The sequence below is a fragment of the Camelina sativa genome, chromosome 1, assembly GCF_030686135.1.
Source record: "Camelina sativa cultivar CO46 ecotype springtype chromosome 1, ASM3068613v1".
NCBI classification, from domain to species: domain Eukaryota; kingdom Viridiplantae; phylum Streptophyta; class Magnoliopsida; order Brassicales; family Brassicaceae; genus Camelina; species Camelina sativa.
Genome location: NC_141880.1, coordinates 24,359,983 through 24,380,858, shown reverse-complemented (window position 1 = coordinate 24,380,858; position 20,876 = coordinate 24,359,983). Strand labels below are relative to the sequence as shown.

The window sequence follows — 20,876 nt, the reverse complement described above, 5'->3', positions numbered from 1 at the left end:
AAACATAAAACATAAAAAGAAAAACAAACATTTTATTCAACTCATAGAAATTTTAAAATTAGTCTTCATTATCTTGAAGATGTCCAAATTTAGTCCAAATATGTTCAATCAAATCATGTTTTAGTTGGTCATGGACTTGTTTATCCCGAAGTCTTGTTTGGCGAGTAATCATAGTGCTGATATTTGAACCCACACCGGCGGCACCAACGGTATATGTTTGATCCACATGTTCTCCTTGTTGAAATTCAGAAACAATGTTTCGGTAACTGTATGCATGGCGTTCATCTTCGACAATCATATTATGGAGTATTATGCATGATCTTATAACATTTGCCATTTTGTATTTATCCCATAAACGAGATGGATTTTTAATAACGGCGATCTAGCTTGCAAGACTCCAAATGCACGCTCAACATCTTTCCGCACAGCTTCTTGTTTTTTAGAAAAAAGAGATTTTTTCATACCTTGTGGAAGTCGGATAGATTGAATAAAAGTGGCCCAATTTGGATAAATCCCATCAGTGAGATAGTACACCAAATTGTACTTCCTTCCGTTGACAACGTAGTTGACTTCCGGAGCTTGACCGGTTATTATGTCATCAAAAACATTAGATCAATCAAGAATATTAAGATCGTTCATAGTACCTGGAGCTCCAAAAAAGGCATGCCATATCCAGAGGTCATACCAAAGGCTTCCTCCAAAAACTTTCAACCAGAAAGTGACACGTCTCACTAGATTAAAACCATTCATTTTGTTTATACAAACTTTTAAATAGGCCTTAAAAACACTTCATTGGACCCATATGATTATCTTTAGCCATAACAACAATCATGGAAAACAACTGACGATCCGTCAATTGGCGATTCACAATAGAAATTCTTGAGTCTTTTGGGAGCTAAATATGGAAAAAGACAAACCAATATGAATGCACAATCTTACTGTGAATAGTGAGAAAATCAGCTATTCATTTAACAAAAGTAAATCCTCATAAGACTCGAATAAATGATATATAAATGCAAGTAAAACATTTGTATTCGTTCCGTGAACAAGAGCACATATATGGGAAAATTCAAATCAAGATTAAAACACAATTATATGCATTCAAAACAGAATTAAGTCAAATTATTTGGGTCATGTTTTCTCCACCATGTTCATGGTTGAGCAACAAATTAATACACTTGAATGTGAATACCTAAATAAATAACATATATGTAATTTTTTTATTAACATGCAAACACCTCTTAATATTTTACACAACTATATTCTTAATTTTTTTTGCAATGTCATTTTAGTAACTAAATAATCCTCTTATGTTGAGTTTCGTCTCTCACCCTTGCAATAGAAATTTGTATTTGTATTATAATCTCTCTAATTTTGAATCAATTTTAATGTACAACTAGGAAATCACCCGTGCTACAGCACGGGATTATATTTATTTTAGTAATTTGTTTTTTAAATTTTCCTTTTTCTTGCCACAGACAGATAATTTTTCTTTTTCTTAGATTATGGACATCTTGGAGGGATAACTATAACCCCAAATATACAAAAAAAACACAAATATACAAATCTATACACTATATAACCCCGTATATATAAATAAACGATATATAAATAAAGAAAATAAGTGAAAATAAAAACTACATTACAATAATACAAATTACAAAAAAGTAACTAACAAAATATGTAATCCCGTGTTGTAGCAATAATAGTAATAATTTGTGTTTATGAATGTTTAATATCCAAAGTAAACAATAAGAGAAGAAAAAAATTAAAAATAGTAACATTAGACATGACTTATAAACTGATGGAGGTATCATACTCCTTCCTTAACCACTTCAACCTATTGTATTTAACTTGTACACCAAAATAGAATAAATATAGAGTTATTAGTATAAATATTATTCAAAAAAAATTATGATTTACCAAATATTTAGGAAGTAATTACCATTCTTTTTTCGTAATGGAGATTTTGGAAAACTTCTTTAAAAACAACATTGGTGTCTTTGTTTGAGATTTTCCCTCACTATCGTAATTTTTATTTGTTTGACTTTTTACTAAGTAGATAAAGTTAACAAAATAAAAATCTTAGATTTGTTTGAGATTTCACTTTTAAAATTTTTAAGAGTGAAAATATTAATATTGCTTAAATATTTTATAGACTTAAATATATTATAATATTTTAAACTTTCGACGGAGTTCAAATATTTATAATAATTTAAACATTCTATAAAATTTAAATATTTATAATCTCTTAAATTTTTTTAAAAACGTAAATATATTATAATATGTTTACTTTTTAAAAGTTTAAATATGCTCAAATATAGAACTAAATTAAACTGTTAAATTTGAAAACCTGCAAAAATTAAGCTTCCTCCTATTGTACTCAAAACATATTAGTCATATATTTATAGTGATTATGAACCATATTCCAAAATATTTTGTCGATCTGGGATATACAATACACATTTTCTGTAAATTAGTTTACAACTTTACATATATATATAATTTCTGCGATTTTTATTTTTTCCATCTATACTAATCATAATTAATTACTATAATTTCGTTAAGGAAATATTAAAAAATCCTAATTAAATGATGATTTGTTTTTATTTAATTGTATTAAGTTGATTTGTTGTTTCCGTAAATATCTCACAATATAAAAGCAAATCAATTAAGTTTACATATATATATATATACAATTTCATATTTAATTTATTGATTATTTTGGAAGCAACAAAGTCACAATCCATAAGTATTAAAGATTTCTCATTATTATTAATATTCGTAATAATTATAGGGATTAAGTATGGTAGTAGTTAATATTTGATATTACTGAAACCATTAAATACTCGAATACCAGTTTCCTTATCTATAGGGATAATATTTCTGTTTGGTTGTGTGAATAATTATTCTTGAATCAAACCAAATACACGATCCAAATAGTATTAACCCGGATTACAAACGGATCCGCGTATAGATTTTTGTTCTATTACCGGGTTAAAGAGGATCTGCGTCCCGACCCAGTCGCAATTAAGTGGGCGATTAAGGGGTATAATGGTCATTTATTAAAATTGAAACTATAGGATAATTTAATTAAATTAAGTGATTTTCTAATCATTTTTAATGAAAAACGTATCAAAACAAAGTCATGGTCCAATTTGAGTATAGTGGGTACTTCTGCTTTATATGACAGAAATTTGAAAGTTCATGGTTCAAATGACATACATTTACAAGTTCATGGTTTAAATGACCTATATTTAAAACTTCATGGTTTAAATGACATTTTTCGAACTAAAACTTCCATTAAAACGACGTCGTTTTGTTAATAACAAAGTGATTTACGGCATAGTAACGTCTGTTAGTAGGTAAATTATCGAATTTAATGTCATGTCATTTTTAGCTTTATCAACGAAACTTAATGTTTTAAAAAGTTAATCTACAAAAATTGATGTTTTAAAGGGCAAACAACAAAGTTTATGGTTTAATGGTCAAAATTTGAAAGTCCATGGTTTAAATGACATTTTTCTTATTTGTGATTTGTTTTTCCATATTTTTCTAATAATTATTTTGGTTTTATTTTCTATAAAAACACTTCGAGTTAAATCCAATTGTTGTAATATAGTGACTTTCTCCCTTAGAGCATCTCCGGTGGGAAGTGGTCATGAAAACACTTGTTAGTAAAAAATTAGTATAATGATGGAAGAGAGGAAGAAAATAATAGAATTGGTACTGAAATTGTTTCAACAAAAAACGTTTCTCAGCAAAAAAAAACTTACAGCTGTCAGTTTGTTATTGGCTACTATTAATAAAAAATAATAAATATATAAATATAATTAAAAAAAAAAAAAATTTCTAAAGCAAGCTTAGAGGGTTGCTGTGGTGGATTTGGTCTTACGACTTTCAAGCTCAGTGATCGTGAGATCCGCAACAAAATTTTAGAAAAGACAAAAGAAACACTTTGGATGTTTCTTTGGCTTAGATGATCTCATGTTTGTGTATTCTTTGTTAATTGTTGCCTTGTTTTTTATTTCTTTCTTTTTTGGCTATGTATCAAGACTCAAGAGCCATAGGTCCTAATCTCTGTTAATTCCAAAAACCTTCATTTACATTCATATGCGGCATGGTACATGAAAGCAACCAAAGTTGAAAACTAAATATATTCAACCAAAACTTTGATTATTACTTTACCAAAAAATAAAAAATAAAAATAAGAACCTTTGATTATTAGAAGTAATTTACCAAATCCATGGTGAACTTCAACATTCTTAAGATCAACAAACAAACAATCCACGTAAATATATATTGCAACATTTAAGGCAATCCTCCCATGAGAGTAGTGGAAGACAATTTTGTATATTCCATATCCCCCAGCGACACAGCCTCAGCGTCTATGCCTTGGTTACACTGGAAATAGGTAACCGTATAAGTCACAAGCTGAAACATCCTCACCACAAAGACAGAACTCACAAATACCAAACCGGTGGTTAAGATAACCGGGAATGAACTACTCCAATCGATCAGCCGCAAGATTTGAAATAATCCAAATGACAATAAACCAAAGAAAAGATTCAAGAGGAATAGCTTTGGCTTCATCCCTTTAACAATCTTTGCAGCTTTCCCCAAAGCTTGGATCCCATAAGTATCCTCGAGTATCGATATGACCATAGATAGGTTCCAAACGATAGCTAAGTAAGACTCAAAGACTGCAAATAGAATCCATAATGCGCGAACTTTGGCTCCCACGGTATTGAGTTTTGTAGAGAATATAACGAGAGAAACAATGATTATATAGAATAGGAACCAATAGCCAAGACTGAAGAGAGCAATGTAGAAACTAGTCACAAGAGGTCCCTTCCAATATTTAAGGGTCAAAACAGGAAAATCTTTGACCTTGAAGCTATCATTTTTATGAGTAAGAGCCGATGCGTGAACCAAAACAAGAACGGATAAGAGGTTGATGATGGAGGAGACGGCGATGAAAATGTATAAAGAACTTACAAACTGGCGAAAATCTGCAAAGTATCTCATAAGATGGATAGCAAATTTCGGGCTGCTTGGATCTGTCATAGGTAACAAATTTGATTCAAGGATCAAGTTTGTTATCTCCGGTTTGATGGCAATGGCGTTGAACAAGTAAACTAAACAATTGAGTATGAGAGGGAATACCAAGACTGAAAACATCAGCTTTTTGTTCTTGAGAAAGAGTTTGCGGGACTCATTTAGAGTACCCGCAACCTCCATTACAACATTCAAGAACGATAACCGATCCATGGGTTTCAAAAGAAAAAAAAACAATGACAAAAGCTCTTAGCTACTGGTGTTTTGGTAATGGTAGTGAGGGTTTCTTATAGATCAAACCCATATATATAACTAACCATAAGATTAACTGATTGACCAGCTACTTTTCTAAGGAGGAAAGTGTCTTCGGCTTGCACCTCTGGCTAGCTTTGGTTATGGAGATATCCATTTGAAATAGTCCAAGTCCACGGAACCCATTACCTATGTCAAATCCAAAATCAAACGTAATTATGACTTTGACAAATTCAAGAAACTGAAGCATAACACGTCGATGAAAAGTCTAAACAATTACTTCCTGACCGCGACATAACAAGAGATGTTAAAGAGAAAATTCAAGAAGCTAGGTAACATGTTCAACAATACAAGTTGCCTTATACTCATTAAACGTACTGATCAACACTTACTTCATCAATTAGCTTTGAATCGGTAAAATCTGAAAACTACATATCTATATATTTTTACTATTTTCTTAGTAGAGAGCTTAAGGATTATATAAACCAATGAAACAATTCCTCAAACGAACAAAGTCAACTGTAAAAGAAACCAAACTATCATTCTATTGGTCCAAACAGAGACGAAACAGAGAGGAAGTTGCAAACTGCTAAATGATGATTATAACTTCTAATCCAAGTATGACTAAAACAAAAACAAGAACAAGAAACAGAACACTTACAAATCTAGCAAACTACTTCGTCTACGACTAAAACATCTCCACAGTTCTCCTTCTTGTGCACCTTCTTCCCTCAAACTAACCCTAGCTCTGCAAATAGGGCAAGTCGAGGCTTTGAGCAACCAAGTGTCCACACACTTTCGATGGAACACGTGTCCACAACCAGGAAGATTACGACACCATTGCCCCTGTCTGAATACATCAAAACAAACCACGCAATCGCTTCCGTACCGTGTGTATGATGTGGACGTGGGTTCGGAGAATCTGAATTGAGGAAGCTTTTTCACGAATCTTGAAGATAACCCATCTGAGGATTCGTGTCGACGGTTACGTCGGCGACGTCGGTGGTGACGATGGAGAGAAGAGAGGAGGAGAGGTAGAAGAAGAACAGAGGCGATGCCGATAAGGACGAGGAAGAGAGAAAAGATCGAAAACATGATTGCACCAACGAGGAATAGAGAGAGAATCCTTGTTTTTGGCTTTGGCGGTGAAGGAGACGGCGAAGTAGACGGTGGCTCGCCGTAGATTCGGTAATCATTGGTCGGAGGCATCGAAAAAGAAAAAAAAAATATTTCTCTTTTTTACACTTTCTGATTTCTCGTGTGTGTGCTTTTTTTGGTTTTTGGTTAATACGAATGCCTAAACAAGGAACGAGTTGATGTTTTTTTGTTAACTGATTCAGAGATATTTTTGAGTTTGCAAAATTTAGGCAAAAATTGGAATTCTCATCCAATAACAACGTTTTGTAAAAACGGTCATGTCACATGTGACGACAGACTTTTTTTTATTTATACTTTTTTGGCTTTGGATCATGTTATAAAGAGACGTTAATAATAAAGTATATGGTTTCGTTTTTGGCTCCATCTCCATGTCTAAAATTTATATGTAGTCAGTAGTATTGTGCATCGAGCTATAAAATTAATTAATTTATGTTAGTAAATATCTTCTTATCCGATAATAATTTTATAAATTATCTTGAAGGAAAAGCAAATATTATCATATCTCACTCTTTATGATGATGATGATGACTATAGTTTATGGAAAAAGATGGAATATTCGAAGTTCTAGTTTAAGTTTCAAAAGTAATATTCGTACTTGGGGAGGCCTAAAGAAGCCGGTGTTTTATCTAAATATACTTGTTCTGAACATAATTTTTGTCATAAGTTATGGACTTTTTGAAAAGAGTTTTTTATTACAACGTTCACGGTTATTCATATCTCAACCAGCCATTCTCATTTTATACAACATTCTTTGTTTTCATTCGGCATGTTGATATAACACGACAATACTACAAAAGCAATTACATATTCTGGTCCATCATCTCGTTTTGTTGTACACACTCTACGAAATAATTAATAAGAAAAAAAAAGACACAAATGACAATACTTAAAAAGGTATAGTGTAATTCCTTTAACAAACATATAAGTACTAAATGATTATCTCAAGTCTCAAAACTCTTCCTCAGCTAGAAGAAAGTGTAACGAGTATTAGTTTTTATCCGGTTCAATTGAGTCAACTCTTCGGTTTAAGTTACTATATAGAGATTTGGGCCAGTTCAGCCCATTAAGAAAAACTGTCTCACAAGATGTTGAAATCCATAAAACGCGGGGTTTAAGTGTGAGACACGAGAACTAGAGAGTTCAAGAAGTCAACAAAAGTACAAAACTGTTTTGTTTTTTCATACTTCATTTTTGACTCAGCTGACTTTGTTAGATAACACTTTGAGATATTTAAAAAAAAAAATGGACATCTGCAATAATATATACAAAAACAAAAAAAAAATCATTTCTCGCAAAAGATATTATATAGGGGTTAGAGCTTCAATATTGCCATAGTTTTAGATTTTGTAGAACGAGTGATCAGAGCTCCCCATATTATGTGAATTCCTTGGTTCTTATTTTAAATCCCCCTTTCTTTTCTAAAGAAAATAGAGCTTTAAACCTCAATCCCTCTAGTTTCTTGGAAATTTCCTTGGTACCTTATAGTCAAATACAATCCTAATTATTTTTCTCTGCCAAAACAAAACAAAAAGAATTCAAACAAAATTTTGAAAAAAAAAGTATACTTTAAATTTCAAATCCTCTTGGAATTTTCCTTTACATCATCATATTCATTCAATTCACTAAGAAAATATAGGTGGAGTAAGAAACCAATTGTCCCATATGAAATCAATACAATAAGTAGAGGAAGACTTGACGTAGATCAAAGACTTTTCCTTTTTATCTATAGTAGTCTTTGAAATCCAATTATATAAATACACTCTTCCTTAGCTTCATTAATTATTCACAAACAAGCCAAAACAAAATAAAAGAAAAATGATAAAAATGGTGGTAAAATTTGTGGTAGTGGTGATGGTGTTTGCACAAATCTTAGCTCCAATCGCTGAAGCTGCTCAAGGAAGAGCTGTCTATTACAACCCTCCCTACACTAGTGCGTACTATATACAACCATACATATCTTTGTTTCATATATACGTTAATAAACATATCATTAATTACGAGTTAATGATGCGGTTTAATTAGGATCTGCGTGTTATGGAACACAACGTGAGACGATGGTGGTTGGAGTCAGGAGCAATCTGTACCAAGGAGGTCGAGCTTGTGGTCGGAGGTACAGGGTTCGATGCATTGGCGCTACATACAACTTCCCTAGGGCTTGCACGGGTCGTACCGTTGACGTGAGGGTAGTTGATTTCTGCCGGGAGCCTTGCAACGGTGACCTTAATCTCTCTCGTGATGCTTTCCGGGTTATCGCTAATACTGATGCCGGTAACATCCGCGTCGAGTACACACCGTAAGTTTTCATTTTTATAATCTTTTCATCGTATATGAAGTTTTAACATATATAGTCCTGATAATTATAACAGTTTAGGTCGTTATTCCCCTCTTTTACAGGATATGAAATTGATATTAGATTATAAGCAAAGAAAGGTGAGAGATGTTTTCGTGGTACTAATCCAATAAATCAGAGTATGGAACTGGATAGGTATGCAGACTGAATATGTATGGATGGTCCTTTGATGAGAATATTGTACTTCAAATTAATAAGAATGAATCTCAAACTTGTTTCATGAATTGGGTGTAGCCGTATTTCAATAACACTTCACATAATTAAATGGATGTGACAGTTTTATATTATTGCAATAACTTTGATGTATCCAACCAACATCAACAAAATACTTGGTCCAACTAGACCAAACCAAAATGACATTTAAGAACTAAAATTAGTTTATTCACCAATCGAACCGGCCCAATCCAGAAAAAACAAACGGATTAGTACAAAAACAAAAAATACTACAACATAATAAATTTAAAATATATTTTTTAAGATTATTAAAAAATATTGTTCTTATATATTCTTAAATGAAAAATAAATAAATTGTACGACAAAAAAAAATGAAAAATAAATAAATCAATAAAAATTGAAAAGTTTCTTTTAAATCATCATGGATTTTAGCAAATATTGAAAATCAAATTAAACTAAAATATATAAAATCTAAAGATACTACAACATAAAAAATTAAAATATTCAAAAAGAAGGATTAAGCAAATATTGACTGTTTGTATCCTTATAAAAATATTAATTTGATGTTAATATTTCTAAAAATACTAATTAGAAATATGTGATAATTAAAAATAAAACTTTTATATTGTTTAATTGAATTTATTTTTCTAGTTATAAAAATGTTAGATCAATATCTGCTTCTTGTTTTCAAATTTAATTGTAGCATTTAAAAATTTCTTACTCTTAAGATCTGTTTTCAGATTTATATAAGGCTTTGAGTATTGCAATAACATAGATATTTTTTTAGCTTAGTTTTTTTTTAATAAATACGTCATCAAATATAGCTATGTGATATAATTTTATTCAAAAAAATTTGTTGGCAACAATTTTTATGGTTAAAAAAATTATGCAAAGTGAAAGTAAAGAGACATATATTTGGCGGCATATTGTGTCTAGAGAGATATTTTTTGTGTAAATAAGATGATATGTAGTTTGAATGATGGTTTGCATGTAAAATATTATCTGAAGAAGGTGTGTAATCATATTTTATGGGAGACTGAAAAACCATATATTTGAGATTTGGCAATAGCAATAATGACGAATATTTGGGTAGAATTTGGAGTTGATAATTTAATTTTACTAGATTTTTATAATAATGGTACAAAAAATAAAGATATAGAAATGCAAATTAGTGTATTAAAGCAAGAAACTAAATATATATAAGTATTATCTCTAACTAAATATATATAACTATTTTCTCTAACTAAAGCAAGGTAAGTGTAATGGCCACCATGTAGTAATCAGATTTGTAATTCATACGTAAATGCTTAGTAAGTGATATACAACAAACCTACCAAAGACTTAGATGATCATATACACAGCCTACAAATAAAATAGTAACATCCATGACTTTTTTTGCAATTTTACAACGTCATTATTTAGTTTAATAATCATATGTCATTTACAACTCTAACACTTTATCATTATCAACGTTGTGGGAAATTATAACATGCTAAGTATGTAACCAAACTTTAACATTAATTATAACCGGATTGTTTTTAAACCGTAACCTTATAATACGATAAAAAGCCATAACAGCTACGCAGAAAAATAGATTAATAATATACTAAATCTAACAGTTAATTAACCATAATTGTATCAAAATAGTTAGTAGGGTTAACTGCACAATTAAATATAGAATTAAACTTTTAAAATATAATTATAACTGTGTAATGCAGAGTTACGTATTTATAGGCTCATGGCCATTAATTTAATTATTTGATTAGTAGGTATGAATTTGCTTCTTTCGCACCTAAAATTGTTTGATTAGTGAGCAGAGATTGTGGTCATTTTTTTTATTGAACCTTTTACATTAATTGTTCAGCTAATTATCAAGAAAACGAATAACAGTTATAGTGTCCTTAGTTCGAGTGACTGGTCCAAGGAAAAATAGAGTGTAAAATAACTTTGATAAGGTAGTATTTTACTTCTAATTTGATGGATATTACTTTTATAATTTGATTTAAAAACTACAAAAATTGCTCACTCACTATTAAGTTTTTTTTTTTTTGGTAAGAATGTGAATAACATATATAAGATGGAGAGTTGAGGTTTTATAAATCTCAACAGTAAATATTTTGCTGGAATATCCATTAAAAGTATCAAGCTATCATTAAACAGTTTGAGAGTTAAATAAAATTTTAATGACTTTAAAAGTTATGTAAAATATGTTGTTATTCAATCAAGACTTTTTAAAACTCTTTTAAAATGTGGTGTTATTAGTTGTGGATTTATAAAAAATAATCTAAAATCTTGATAAATCTAGTGTTACTGGATTATAGTTTTATTAAGTCATTAAAAGTTTCATGTTATTCAAATAAAACAAAAGAATCTTGCATTGTTAATGAATTCAACTATTATATTATTGGTTTGGGATTCTATATTATATTCTTCCTAAAAAAGTCATGTAAACACTCTCATCAAATGGAGAGATTGTGAGAATTTGAAGGAAGTCATATAAACACTCTCATGTAACCATTACAGTTATAATTTTGTAGGAATTTTCAATATAATTAGGATGAAGCTATCATTATAAACAATAACAACTTATGAGTCAAATTACATAAAACAATTTGGCAAAATTACTTAGATACTAATAAATCCATTATAGATTTGTATACACAACCTATCATTAAAAACAGTAATAATTGATGATTTCACAGGAATCTTCATTAAAAACATTATAACGGTAATAGTTTATGAGCCAAATTACATAAAACAACTTGGCAAATTAACTTTTTTTTTGGCAAATTAACTTTGATAGTACACAATCTTGTAATTAGGTGTATATGTTCTACTAAGCATATAATAAATTAAAAAAAAAATGCACAAAACCAGATTTTTTGCCTCGAGTTAACAACTCATAAAACCATTTTCCATGTCGGCTTCCTGTTTCATCTCCCTCGTGTTTCTCTTTTCTCAACATAGAATGTTTGTTTACTGCCTAGTTTTTTTTTTTTAAATAACAGATTATGTTCCATGCTACTTTTTTTCATGTAATACTCTTCGTATATTTAATTTGAAAATCAACTTAGCTCATACCTATTAAATTATGATTTTTATGACTTTTCTAGTACACTCTTTTTTACGCTGCCATTAGGTATTACAGTGTACTTTTGTTCTAAATAAATTTAGTATATACTATATATGGAACCAACATAGACCAAATCGAAGGTCGAATAACTTGGACTTCCTTGCAACGTAGCCCTTCAAAGATCAAAATCCAAGCGAAAACAACACTTACAAAGAGGCCCTTTATCAAAAACAACAACAACAACACCTACAAAAGCAAGAGCTGCGTAGGCAAGCGCAAAACCTAGAACATGAAGTTTATTGCCGCTTAAATCAACGGCATGCCCAGTTGGTTCCAAAACTATACTAAAATGTCTATCTATATAATATAAGATACCCATATTTTGAAGGTCGAAAATAGTTGTGTCCACAGTCCACACAAAAAAATGGCCAAACGAAGTTGATATGACAATCAGAGAACTCGTAACATGTTAGTCTGAGTCGCAAATCTTCTACAAAAGCACGAACCAAATCATCGTCCATTTTGTCATTTATATATGTAGTCGAGTGGTTTATATTTGATTTGAGCATTGAAAACTGAAAAGTATTCGTTTGTCACGTCAACGTTTTAATAGTTTATTTAACACGCATGAGCCATGAGTAGTCCAAACTAAAACGTACAGAAACGATTTTGTAAGGACGTCAAACCGGCAACTGCCATTTCCTACGATCAGTATTGACAAAGGCAATAATAACATGCGCAAATGACATAGTTGATCTTGTTTAGCAATCTTAATGTATTAGACGCATTGCATCACTAATAAGTTTAAAGTATTTAGTTAATAACATACATAGCCTGGAGTCTTCTTTAGTCTAGTGGTTTGGAATCTTAATGATATTTTTTGAATTCAAACTCAGAATGTTATACATTACAGCTTAAATTGTCAGAAAAATGTTTTTTCTTATGGATTGTACAATTATATCGTTTGTCCGGTTGGCTTTAACATGGAAGCCCGAGGTTTGGTTATAAAAAGCATAAGATATTATTATTCATGTAAGAAAGTGATATTTGTATGAGTCTTTTTTATTTAAAGAAATGATTCGTTGACTTTGCATCTTTTTAGGTAATTAAATACTAAGATCCAAATCACATTAATTTCAGAAATTTTTTAAAAATCATTTCAAACACTCTCTTCTTTTGTGAAAGAAATAAAAATGTAATAAATTTGCTCATCTGTCACCATCTATGGTCCAACCTGTAATTCTCTTAATCATCACTCTGTCTCATAAATTTCAAAAAAAACTTTTGAGCTCAAATTTTTATTTCCTCTCTTCTTTCAATTTCAAAATAAACCAAAATCTCAAAAGAAAAACAGAGCATGCATTAATAACTCTGTTTTTTTTTTTTTTTTTTTTCCAAAATCTCAAGAAAACATGAATATCATCTCTCCTTCATCACCTCCACCACTGTTACCTCTCAAATCAAACACAAGCTTCGATTTAAACAGCAAGATCACTCCAAACATTCTCCTAGTAATCATAATCCTCTCGATCATCTTCTTCATATCTGGTCTTGTCCACATCCTTGTCAAGTTCCTCCTCACACCATCAACACAAAACAGAGAAGATTACTTAGACAACGTTACAGCTCTTCAAGGCCAGCTTCAGCAACTCTTTAGTCTCCATGATTCTGACGTTGACCAGTCCTTAATCGACACGTTACCTGTCTTTCAGTACAAATCCATCATGGGTCTCAAAATCTCTCCTTTTGATTGTCCTGTTTGTCTCTGTGAGTTCGAGACAGAGGACAAACTCAGACTCTTGCCTAAATGCAGCCATGCTTTTCATGTTGGATGTATCGATACGTGGCTTCTCTCTCACTCGACTTGTCCCTTGTGTAGATCTAACCTCCTCCCTGGTTTCTCATCTCATCACAATCCAAGCTCCTCGTATTTACTTGTTCTTGAGAGTGAACAAAGCTCGAGAGATATGGTTCCTGCTCTTGAGTCCAATTCTCATTTGGGTTTTGATGGGAACAATTCTTTTGGGTCGACCCGGGTTAGATCGGGTCGTAAATCATGCGAACCGGATGGTGAATGTGTTAGTTTGGATAGAAAGGTTGTTCCTTTAGAAGTTAAGCTAGGGAAGTTTAGGAACATAGATCATGTTGGTGAAGGAAGTGACAATAACAATAACAACAACAATAGCATAAGTGGTAATAGCAATTTAGATGGGAGGAGGTGTTTGTCAATGGGCTCATATGAGTATATTATGGACCAAGAAGCTACACTTAAGGTTCACGTTTCCATCAAGAAACTATCGGTTATGTCCGAATGCGGTTTTGATCCGACGGTTAAGGGAATTGAGAAGAGTGTTGTGGAAAGAGAGAGCTTTTCTTTGTCTAAAATTTGGCTAAGGAGTAAAAAGGAAAAGCAAATGGGTACTAGTCCTAGAGATCAGGATTGTTCTTCAGTGTCTTCCTCTTCAGTCCCATTTCCAAAAAAACTGCTTCCTCTTGAGACCGATGACGAGAATCAAAAGAGCGAAAATTCGGAATCTTTGGAGACAAAAACACCATCTTTTGCTAGGAGGACCATGTTTTGGCTTGCAGGGAGACAAAACAAGGTTGTTCATCCTTCTACATCCCATGTTTAGGTTTTGCTTGTTAATTTTTTGTTCTTCCTTTCCAATTGTGTTTGAAATTTTGTGTGTTTTCATTAGACAGAAAGTAATAGAGGGAGATGAATTAAGATACCTAGCTAGGGTTCTTTCTTCTTAGGCACATTGAAAAAAATTGGTGGGTATGCAAACATTTTACCAGAGTCTTCTTTAAATTATGGGCATGTCTTGTAAGATATTACTAGATTTGTCTTATGTACATTATGACACTTTCCATTGACTCAACGAAATAATTGTGAAGGTGTGGTTCATCACATCATTCCATAATTATATCTACATAAAGTGTTTTGAAATTGAAAACACGTACTTTTACTTTCCTATATATGACATTCACTTACTCTGCAAGATTCTATAAGAACTTTGAATAGAAGTAGCAAGCTTTATGTTTTGTAAACCAAAACAACTCTTAGCACTGTTGATTAACTTTATAATAAAACAGACATATACTTGCTTGGAATTGAATGTCTCTGCAATATTCAAGAAAAGCTTCAAAGGAACTAGCAAGCTTTATTTAAGAGTTGGTGATCTGAGCTAATTTTTGCGATCAAACTCTTCACCGTGTAGATACCAATTTGTGTATGTGCTTAGAAAACCATACCACATCAAATCACCTTCAATGTCAACTCTAAACTTATACTTGACAAGGCAGCAACGTCGACAAGGACATTTCACCATCTCTGCCTTAATGTTACCAAAGGCAAAATCCAAAAAATCCTTGACTCCGGTTATGTAATCTTGAGACAGTCGATGTTTTGTTATCCATGACTTATCCATATTCACCTAAAAAACTCAAACTAAACATGGAAATGATGGAATCTCTCAAAAATTTGCTTAGATTCAAGTTTATGAAAACTAATAACACGTTTTGCTCAAAACAACATGAATCACTGCTATATACTATAATCTCACACCAAGCAAGCATCAACAAATGGATAAAACAGCTGGCAAGATACTATTATCTCACTTTATCAAAAAAAAAAAAGGATACTATTATCTCACATGAAAACACAACAATTTCTAGATACAAAGCAAATTAAGTTAGTGAATAGATTCATTACCTGATCGAAAAACCGAGTTAGATCTCTTCAGTCTTCACCACCAAAAACTCGTGTGAACCTTTCGATGTCGATAAGTTTAGGTTAGAATAAGTAGTAGTAATCTTAAATCGTAATCAATTTATGAAATTAAATTTGGGCTTTTATAAAATTTAATTTGGGCCTTTGTAAGTTTTGTGTTAACATGAACACACTGACCAGATTCGACAAAGAGGCTTGCATTCGTTAATATTTCTTCAAGGAAACATCCAAAACGTCATAAAAAAACCAGGTTCAATGTTACGAAACCATGCGTCGATCGTGCATGAGAAAACGATAAATAAATAAATTAAAAACCACCAACATGAAAACTAGGGATTTAGGTTGTCATGTTTCTCTCCACTTCCATTTGCAATGAAGATAGATACCATCAGCCTCATGCAAATTATACGGTTTTGATTTCTCTGTTCCCGGTTCGAATCGATTAATTCACTCCAAAGTCTCCAACACAAACCTCATTTTAAACGGTTTGGATCCAATTCCAAACCATGCTCCATATCATTTATCTTATAATTCACAAGTCACCTGACCAATCAAATTAAGCCACATCAAATTATTTTTTTTTTTCAATTTTTTTAAAAAACAGAAATTATACAGTGAAAAAAAAACATTTTCTGCAAAAATAAGCATCATATTTTACGAAATAACATAACTGCTTGCAAGTTAACAAAACTCTATCCCTAATTCTACTTCACTAACAGCTCCACGTTCAAAGTGGTTTACAACTGATCAATCTTCTATATAAATCCAATTTGAGTTGATTCGCTCTTCAATTTTCTCTGTATTTATCTTCTCTTCATTCTTTTTTCTTCTGGATTTGTAATTCTTACGCTGGTAAATACTTTTTCTTTTGTTCATATGCATACTTTTTCTCTTGAATTCATATTAATTCTTTTTTTTTTTTAGTTTCAGGTTGAAGATGCCTCTGGATTTTACTTCTCTCTCAAATCTAAATTCTTTGAAAAAAGAATGGAAGATCAGAGTTCTAATAGCCCGAACACATCGTCTTTAGGGATTTCAAAAAAATGATAAACCAGAAGAATTTTCCGGAATCTAATCTTCTCTTTGTAGATGAAAAGGTATGTTCAAGTTCACTTATGCATTTTTGACTATCTAATATTTACTATGTTCAACTTTTTAGTTGTTAGGCCAATGAAACAAGAAAACATATTTAATCCATGGTTTTACCATGCCATTACAAACAATCACGTCACGTTTTGTTGTGTTCTTCTAACTTAATTCAAGTCTCATGTACTAATTTGATCACAACTCTATATAACAAGTTCTTTTGTTTGATTTTGACACAGGGAAGTAGGATAGAATCCAAAACTTAACAGTGCTCTCTCTCTCTCTCGACGCAGTAATCTGGTAATTTTTGTTTGTGAATTGATATGATCTATGATTATTCCGTGTCTTTCTTTATATTCAAATCTCTGTTTCTATCAAACTCTATTGCTGAATTTGATCAATTTGCAATCTCATATAAATGTTAATGATTCTTGTAATATGATTTTGTTTATGTAGAGCTATTTTCACATAGGAGATTATGTTGTTTCCCACGGTGACAAGTTGGGATTATGTTTCCATGCTTCTTGCCTTTTTCGTCGAATCAGTAGCTTTTGCCTCGGCGAGTGAGGTTCTTACAATACGCTTCATTTCTTAGAGTACACAAATATGGTTGCCTTAGTTTTTCATTCTTAAACGATGTAAAGCATCTTTGTGTCTATATATGTCACCACTCTCTTATAAGTTACATGATTATTTTGTTTGCAAATCTAATGTAAATTCATATCCACATTCTCCTTCTAAGTTTTGATTGCAATTTTCTTACACCATTCTTTTTCTCTTCAAACAGACAAGTGATAAATTATTTAAAAAATAACCCTTGTGGTTGACGATGTAAGTTTTCTACTTGCATGTTTGCACCTCTTTTGGCATTTTAGCCAAAGCTCTTTGTAAGACTTGCGATCAAACCCGGCCAGTAATCAAAAAGCTAGGGATTTGTTACCTTTTAACAGTTTTTCTCAATATTTATTAATGATTCAACAAGTGATCGATATCCATAAATTTTATTAAAGTTTTGTCCCGTACGGAGTACGGGCTTAATACTAGTAGTAATTATCTTACAAACAACACGATCCCACGACGTGCCTTGTCGTTGACCAAAAAATAATAAAAAACTTTGTGTTATAGAGAAGAAGAATCAAAGATCAATCAATCATCTTTATGTTGATCAAAATGGAAGCTCAAACCATATTTCTCTATCTTTTACTCTTCTTTCTATCTCTACACTTCGTGTTTACAACTCTAAAACCATGGCTGAGCCCCGCGAAAACTCGGTGTCTCATCCGTCTCCTCCACCTCCCCATCAAATCTCCGGTGGCCGCAACTGTTTTTGCCAGGAAAGATGTCGGTGAGTTTCTTGATTCATCAATCCAACCGGAAAACAAAGAAGAAGACTGTTTCGGTTTTGATTTCGATTTCAGAACGTACATGATCAGCAAAGCAGAGTCAATAAAAAGAGCATTAGATGAAGCCATTCCATTAATCGAACCACTCAACATCCATAACGCAATGCGTTACGCAGTTCTCGCAGGCGGAAAACGCGTCAGGCCAATACTCTGCCTGGCCGCTTGCGAGCTAGGTGGCGGGGAAGAACGTTTAGCGATTCAAGCGGCTTGTGCGGTTGAGATGATTCACACAATGTCACTCATCAAAGACGATCTTCCTTGTATGGACAATGACGATCTCCGACGAGGTAAACCAACTACACACAAAGTTTTCGGAGAAAGCGTGGCCATCCTCTCCGGCGGCGCACTTTTAGCCCTAGCTTTCGAGCATTTGACCGAAGCTGACGTGTCATCCAAGAAAATGGTTAGGGCCGTTAAAGAATTGGCTAAGTCTATCGGAACGAAAGGACTCGTGGCGGGACAAGCTAAGGATTTGAGCAGTGAAGGGTTGGATCAAAACGAAGTTGGCTTAGAGGATCTTGAGTTTATTCACGTTCATAAAACCGGTTCGTTGCTGGAAGCATCGGCGGTTATCGGAGCGGTTATTGGTGGTGGCTCATAGGAAGAGATAGAGGGAGTGAGAAGCTTTGCGAGGTGTATTGGATTGTTGTTTCAGGTGGTTGATGATATTTTGGATGAGACTAAGTCGTTGGAGGAATTAGGGATAACCGCCGGAAAAGATCAGATCGTCGGTAAGCTGACGTATCCGAAAGTGATTGGTCTAGAGAAATCGAAGGAGTTTGTGAATAAGTTGAAGAGAGATGCGAGAGAACATCTTCAAGGGTTTGATTCGGACAAAGTGAAACCTTTGATTGCTCTTACCAACTTCATTGCCAACAGAAACAATTGACAATGTTGTGTGTTTGCTATATTGCTAAACAACTGACCTGAAGCTGTTATGATGTAATCAAAATACTATTGACGGTGAAATGTGAATGTCACCAAATTTTTTTAGAATGGGTGATAGTGAAATAATGGGTAAAAATAAAATAAATGTCTGACTACCTGATCAGGGGTTATGGACTTATAGCAATAATGTGGGTCAATGACATAATGTGGTCTGGTTAAAGCAATTGAAATGACTTAATGGAAAGGTATATCACCAAACAGTAAATCAAGGCTATATTCATATTGAATATAGTTCTTATATTGAGCAATCGAATATTCATATGAATAGAATACTCCTGATCAAGGCTATATTCATCTGAACAAATCTATATATAATAACAATCCGAAAAAATGCGACCAAGAGTTGTTTTTTTTCAATCGTACCTGTTGGATATTTTCCGAAAAGTCATGATGGTTCATTAAAACGGTTATTTATGAAAAGTTACAACTGTTCACTGTAGAGTTGTGTTTATTGGAACATTCGTATCTTTTGAAATATAAATATATATATATATATATATATATATTTGTCTGTTTGAACTATTTTCATTTTTTGGCCATGACACAAAATCAACTAAAATTTCAATCTTTCCGGTTTATATATTTTTCTAAATTATTTTCTAGCATTCATTCTTTTAAAAATCTGTAGATTTCAATTGTGTGTTTTACGAAAAGTTGCAATTGTTCATTGTAATAGTTTTTTTGTAAAGTTGCAACTGTTCAATATAAAGTTGTGTTTATTTGAATATTCGCATCTTTTGAAATCTATATATATTTGTCTGTTCGAACTGTTTAATCTCAACGGTTTTTACAGATTTCAAAAATTATTCTCTAGCATTCATTCTTTTAAAAATAGAGAAATTCCTCCAATCCTTGATTTAACAAAAGATTTTTGGAATGGTGAATCTAATTTACAACTTTTATTTAATTTTAAATATAAATCAAGAATTGGAGTAATAATTTTTGAATATGGTAATAAAGATGTCTTCTATTTAAAAGCTATATGGGTTGCATACATCAAAATTGGATGTTGCATTAACATTACTTCAAAATCCAGATCTGAAAAGATATCTCAATCTATATGGCTATCTTGCATTTTTTCATTTGTGTTGGACGCTTTAATTGTAGTAAACGGGAAATGAATCGTTTCAAATGGTATTCTTTTCAAAATAAATTTTAAACTGTTAGAAGAAAAGCAATGATTCTCATTCGTCACTTCAATATAAAAGGAGGATTTTTTTCGTTAAATATATTTTTCTAATTTCAAAAAATCATACAGTTGCGTCTGTTCATTGTATAGTTGTGTCTTTTACCATAAAATAACTATATAATATATTTATTTTGAAAAAAAAACATACGGTTGTGCCTGTTTATGGTAGAGTTGTATTTTTTACAATAAAAATCTTTATAATAATAACAATATGAATAAATTCCAGTAACCATTGCGATTTTTCGTTGTACTTTTTCGTTGAATAATTTTTTTCTATTTTATAAAAAAAATCATATGGTTGCATCTGTTTATTGTAGAGTTGTGTTTTTTATCATAAAAAAAATCATACAGTTGCTTCTGTTCATTGTAAAGTTATGTTTTTTTTTACCATATTTTATTTACAACCTTTTGTTCCAATAGTAATGTTTATCTAAATGTTTATGTCTTTTGAA

General features: G+C 31.8%; 5 protein-coding genes and 1 long non-coding RNA gene across 7 annotated transcripts; 3 read left to right on the top strand and 3 right to left on the bottom strand.

Moving 5' to 3' along the window:
- Positions 1-4,069: 4,069 nt before the first annotated feature.
- LOC147950282 (uncharacterized) lies at positions 4,070-5,271 on the bottom strand. Its single transcript, XM_087461439.1, has one exon. It carries the CDS (start codon positions 5,269-5,271, stop codon positions 4,312-4,314), a length of 960 nt encoding a protein of 319 aa, XP_087317565.1. The 3' UTR covers positions 4,070-4,311.
- On the bottom strand, positions 5,170-6,825 carry LOC104700699 (RING-H2 finger protein ATL56). Its single transcript, XM_019229094.2, has 2 exons — positions 5,972-6,825; positions 5,170-5,499 (listed from the first exon to the last, which is right to left on the bottom strand). Exons 1-2 carry the CDS (start codon positions 6,517-6,519, stop codon positions 5,496-5,498), a joined length of 552 nt encoding a protein of 183 aa, XP_019084639.2. The 5' UTR covers positions 6,520-6,825; the 3' UTR covers positions 5,170-5,495.
- Positions 6,826-8,102: 1,277 nt separating this feature from the next.
- On the top strand, positions 8,103-9,042 carry LOC104700679 (EG45-like domain containing protein 2). Of its 2 annotated transcripts, XM_087461434.1 has the most exons (3): positions 8,103-8,398; positions 8,491-8,761; positions 8,863-9,042. In XM_087461434.1, the coding sequence occupies exons 1-3, from the start codon at positions 8,284-8,286 to the stop codon at positions 8,867-8,869; spliced, it is 393 nt and encodes a 130-aa protein (XP_087317560.1). In that variant the 5' UTR covers positions 8,103-8,283; the 3' UTR covers positions 8,870-9,042. The 2 variants fall into 2 exon arrangements, with proteins under 2 accessions (XP_087317560.1, XP_087317562.1); XM_087461436.1 differs by lacking the exon at positions 8,863-9,042 and having other exon boundaries at positions 8,491-8,765.
- A 4,371-nt stretch (positions 9,043-13,413) lies between these two features.
- Positions 13,414-14,996, top strand: LOC104700670 (putative RING-H2 finger protein ATL49). The gene has a single exon (XM_010416208.2). The coding sequence runs from the start codon at positions 13,478-13,480 to the stop codon at positions 14,696-14,698; it is 1,221 nt and encodes a 406-aa protein (XP_010414510.1). The 5' UTR covers positions 13,414-13,477; the 3' UTR covers positions 14,699-14,996.
- Positions 14,997-15,069: 73 nt separating this feature from the next.
- On the bottom strand, positions 15,070-15,895 carry LOC147950281 (uncharacterized). The gene is made up of 2 exons (XR_015563731.1): positions 15,781-15,895; positions 15,070-15,516 (listed from the first exon to the last, which is right to left on the bottom strand). It is a non-coding gene; the product is annotated as an uncharacterized LOC147950281 (long non-coding RNA).
- Positions 15,896-18,054: 2,159 nt separating this feature from the next.
- On the top strand, positions 18,055-19,298 carry LOC104700661 (geranylgeranyl pyrophosphate synthase 4). Its single transcript, XM_010416196.2, is given in 1 exon segment — positions 18,055-19,298. A coding segment is annotated over 1 exon segment (1,122 nt). The 3' UTR covers positions 19,177-19,298.
- The last annotated feature ends 1,578 nt before the right edge of the window (positions 19,299-20,876 follow it).

What these genes read in the sequence shown, in the direction of transcription:
- LOC147950282 (XM_087461439.1), bottom strand. Translation starts at nt 5,271, where the DNA reads ATGGATCGGTTATCGTTCTTGAATGTTGTAATGGAGGTTGCGGGTACT.
- LOC104700699 (XM_019229094.2), bottom strand. Translation starts at nt 6,519, where the DNA reads ATGCCTCCGACCAATGATTACCGAATCTACGGCGAGCCACCGTCTACT.
- LOC104700670 (XM_010416208.2), top strand. Translation starts at nt 13,478, where the DNA reads ATGAATATCATCTCTCCTTCATCACCTCCACCACTGTTACCTCTCAAA.
- LOC104700679 (XM_087461434.1), top strand. Translation starts at nt 8,284, where the DNA reads ATGATAAAAATGGTGGTAAAATTTGTGGTAGTGGTGATGGTGTTTGCA. An exon ending in TTACAACCCTCCCTACACTA is followed by an intron (nt 8,399 to 8,490) that starts GTGCGTACTATA and finishes CGGTTTAATTAG; the next exon opens with GATCTGCGTGTTATGGAACA.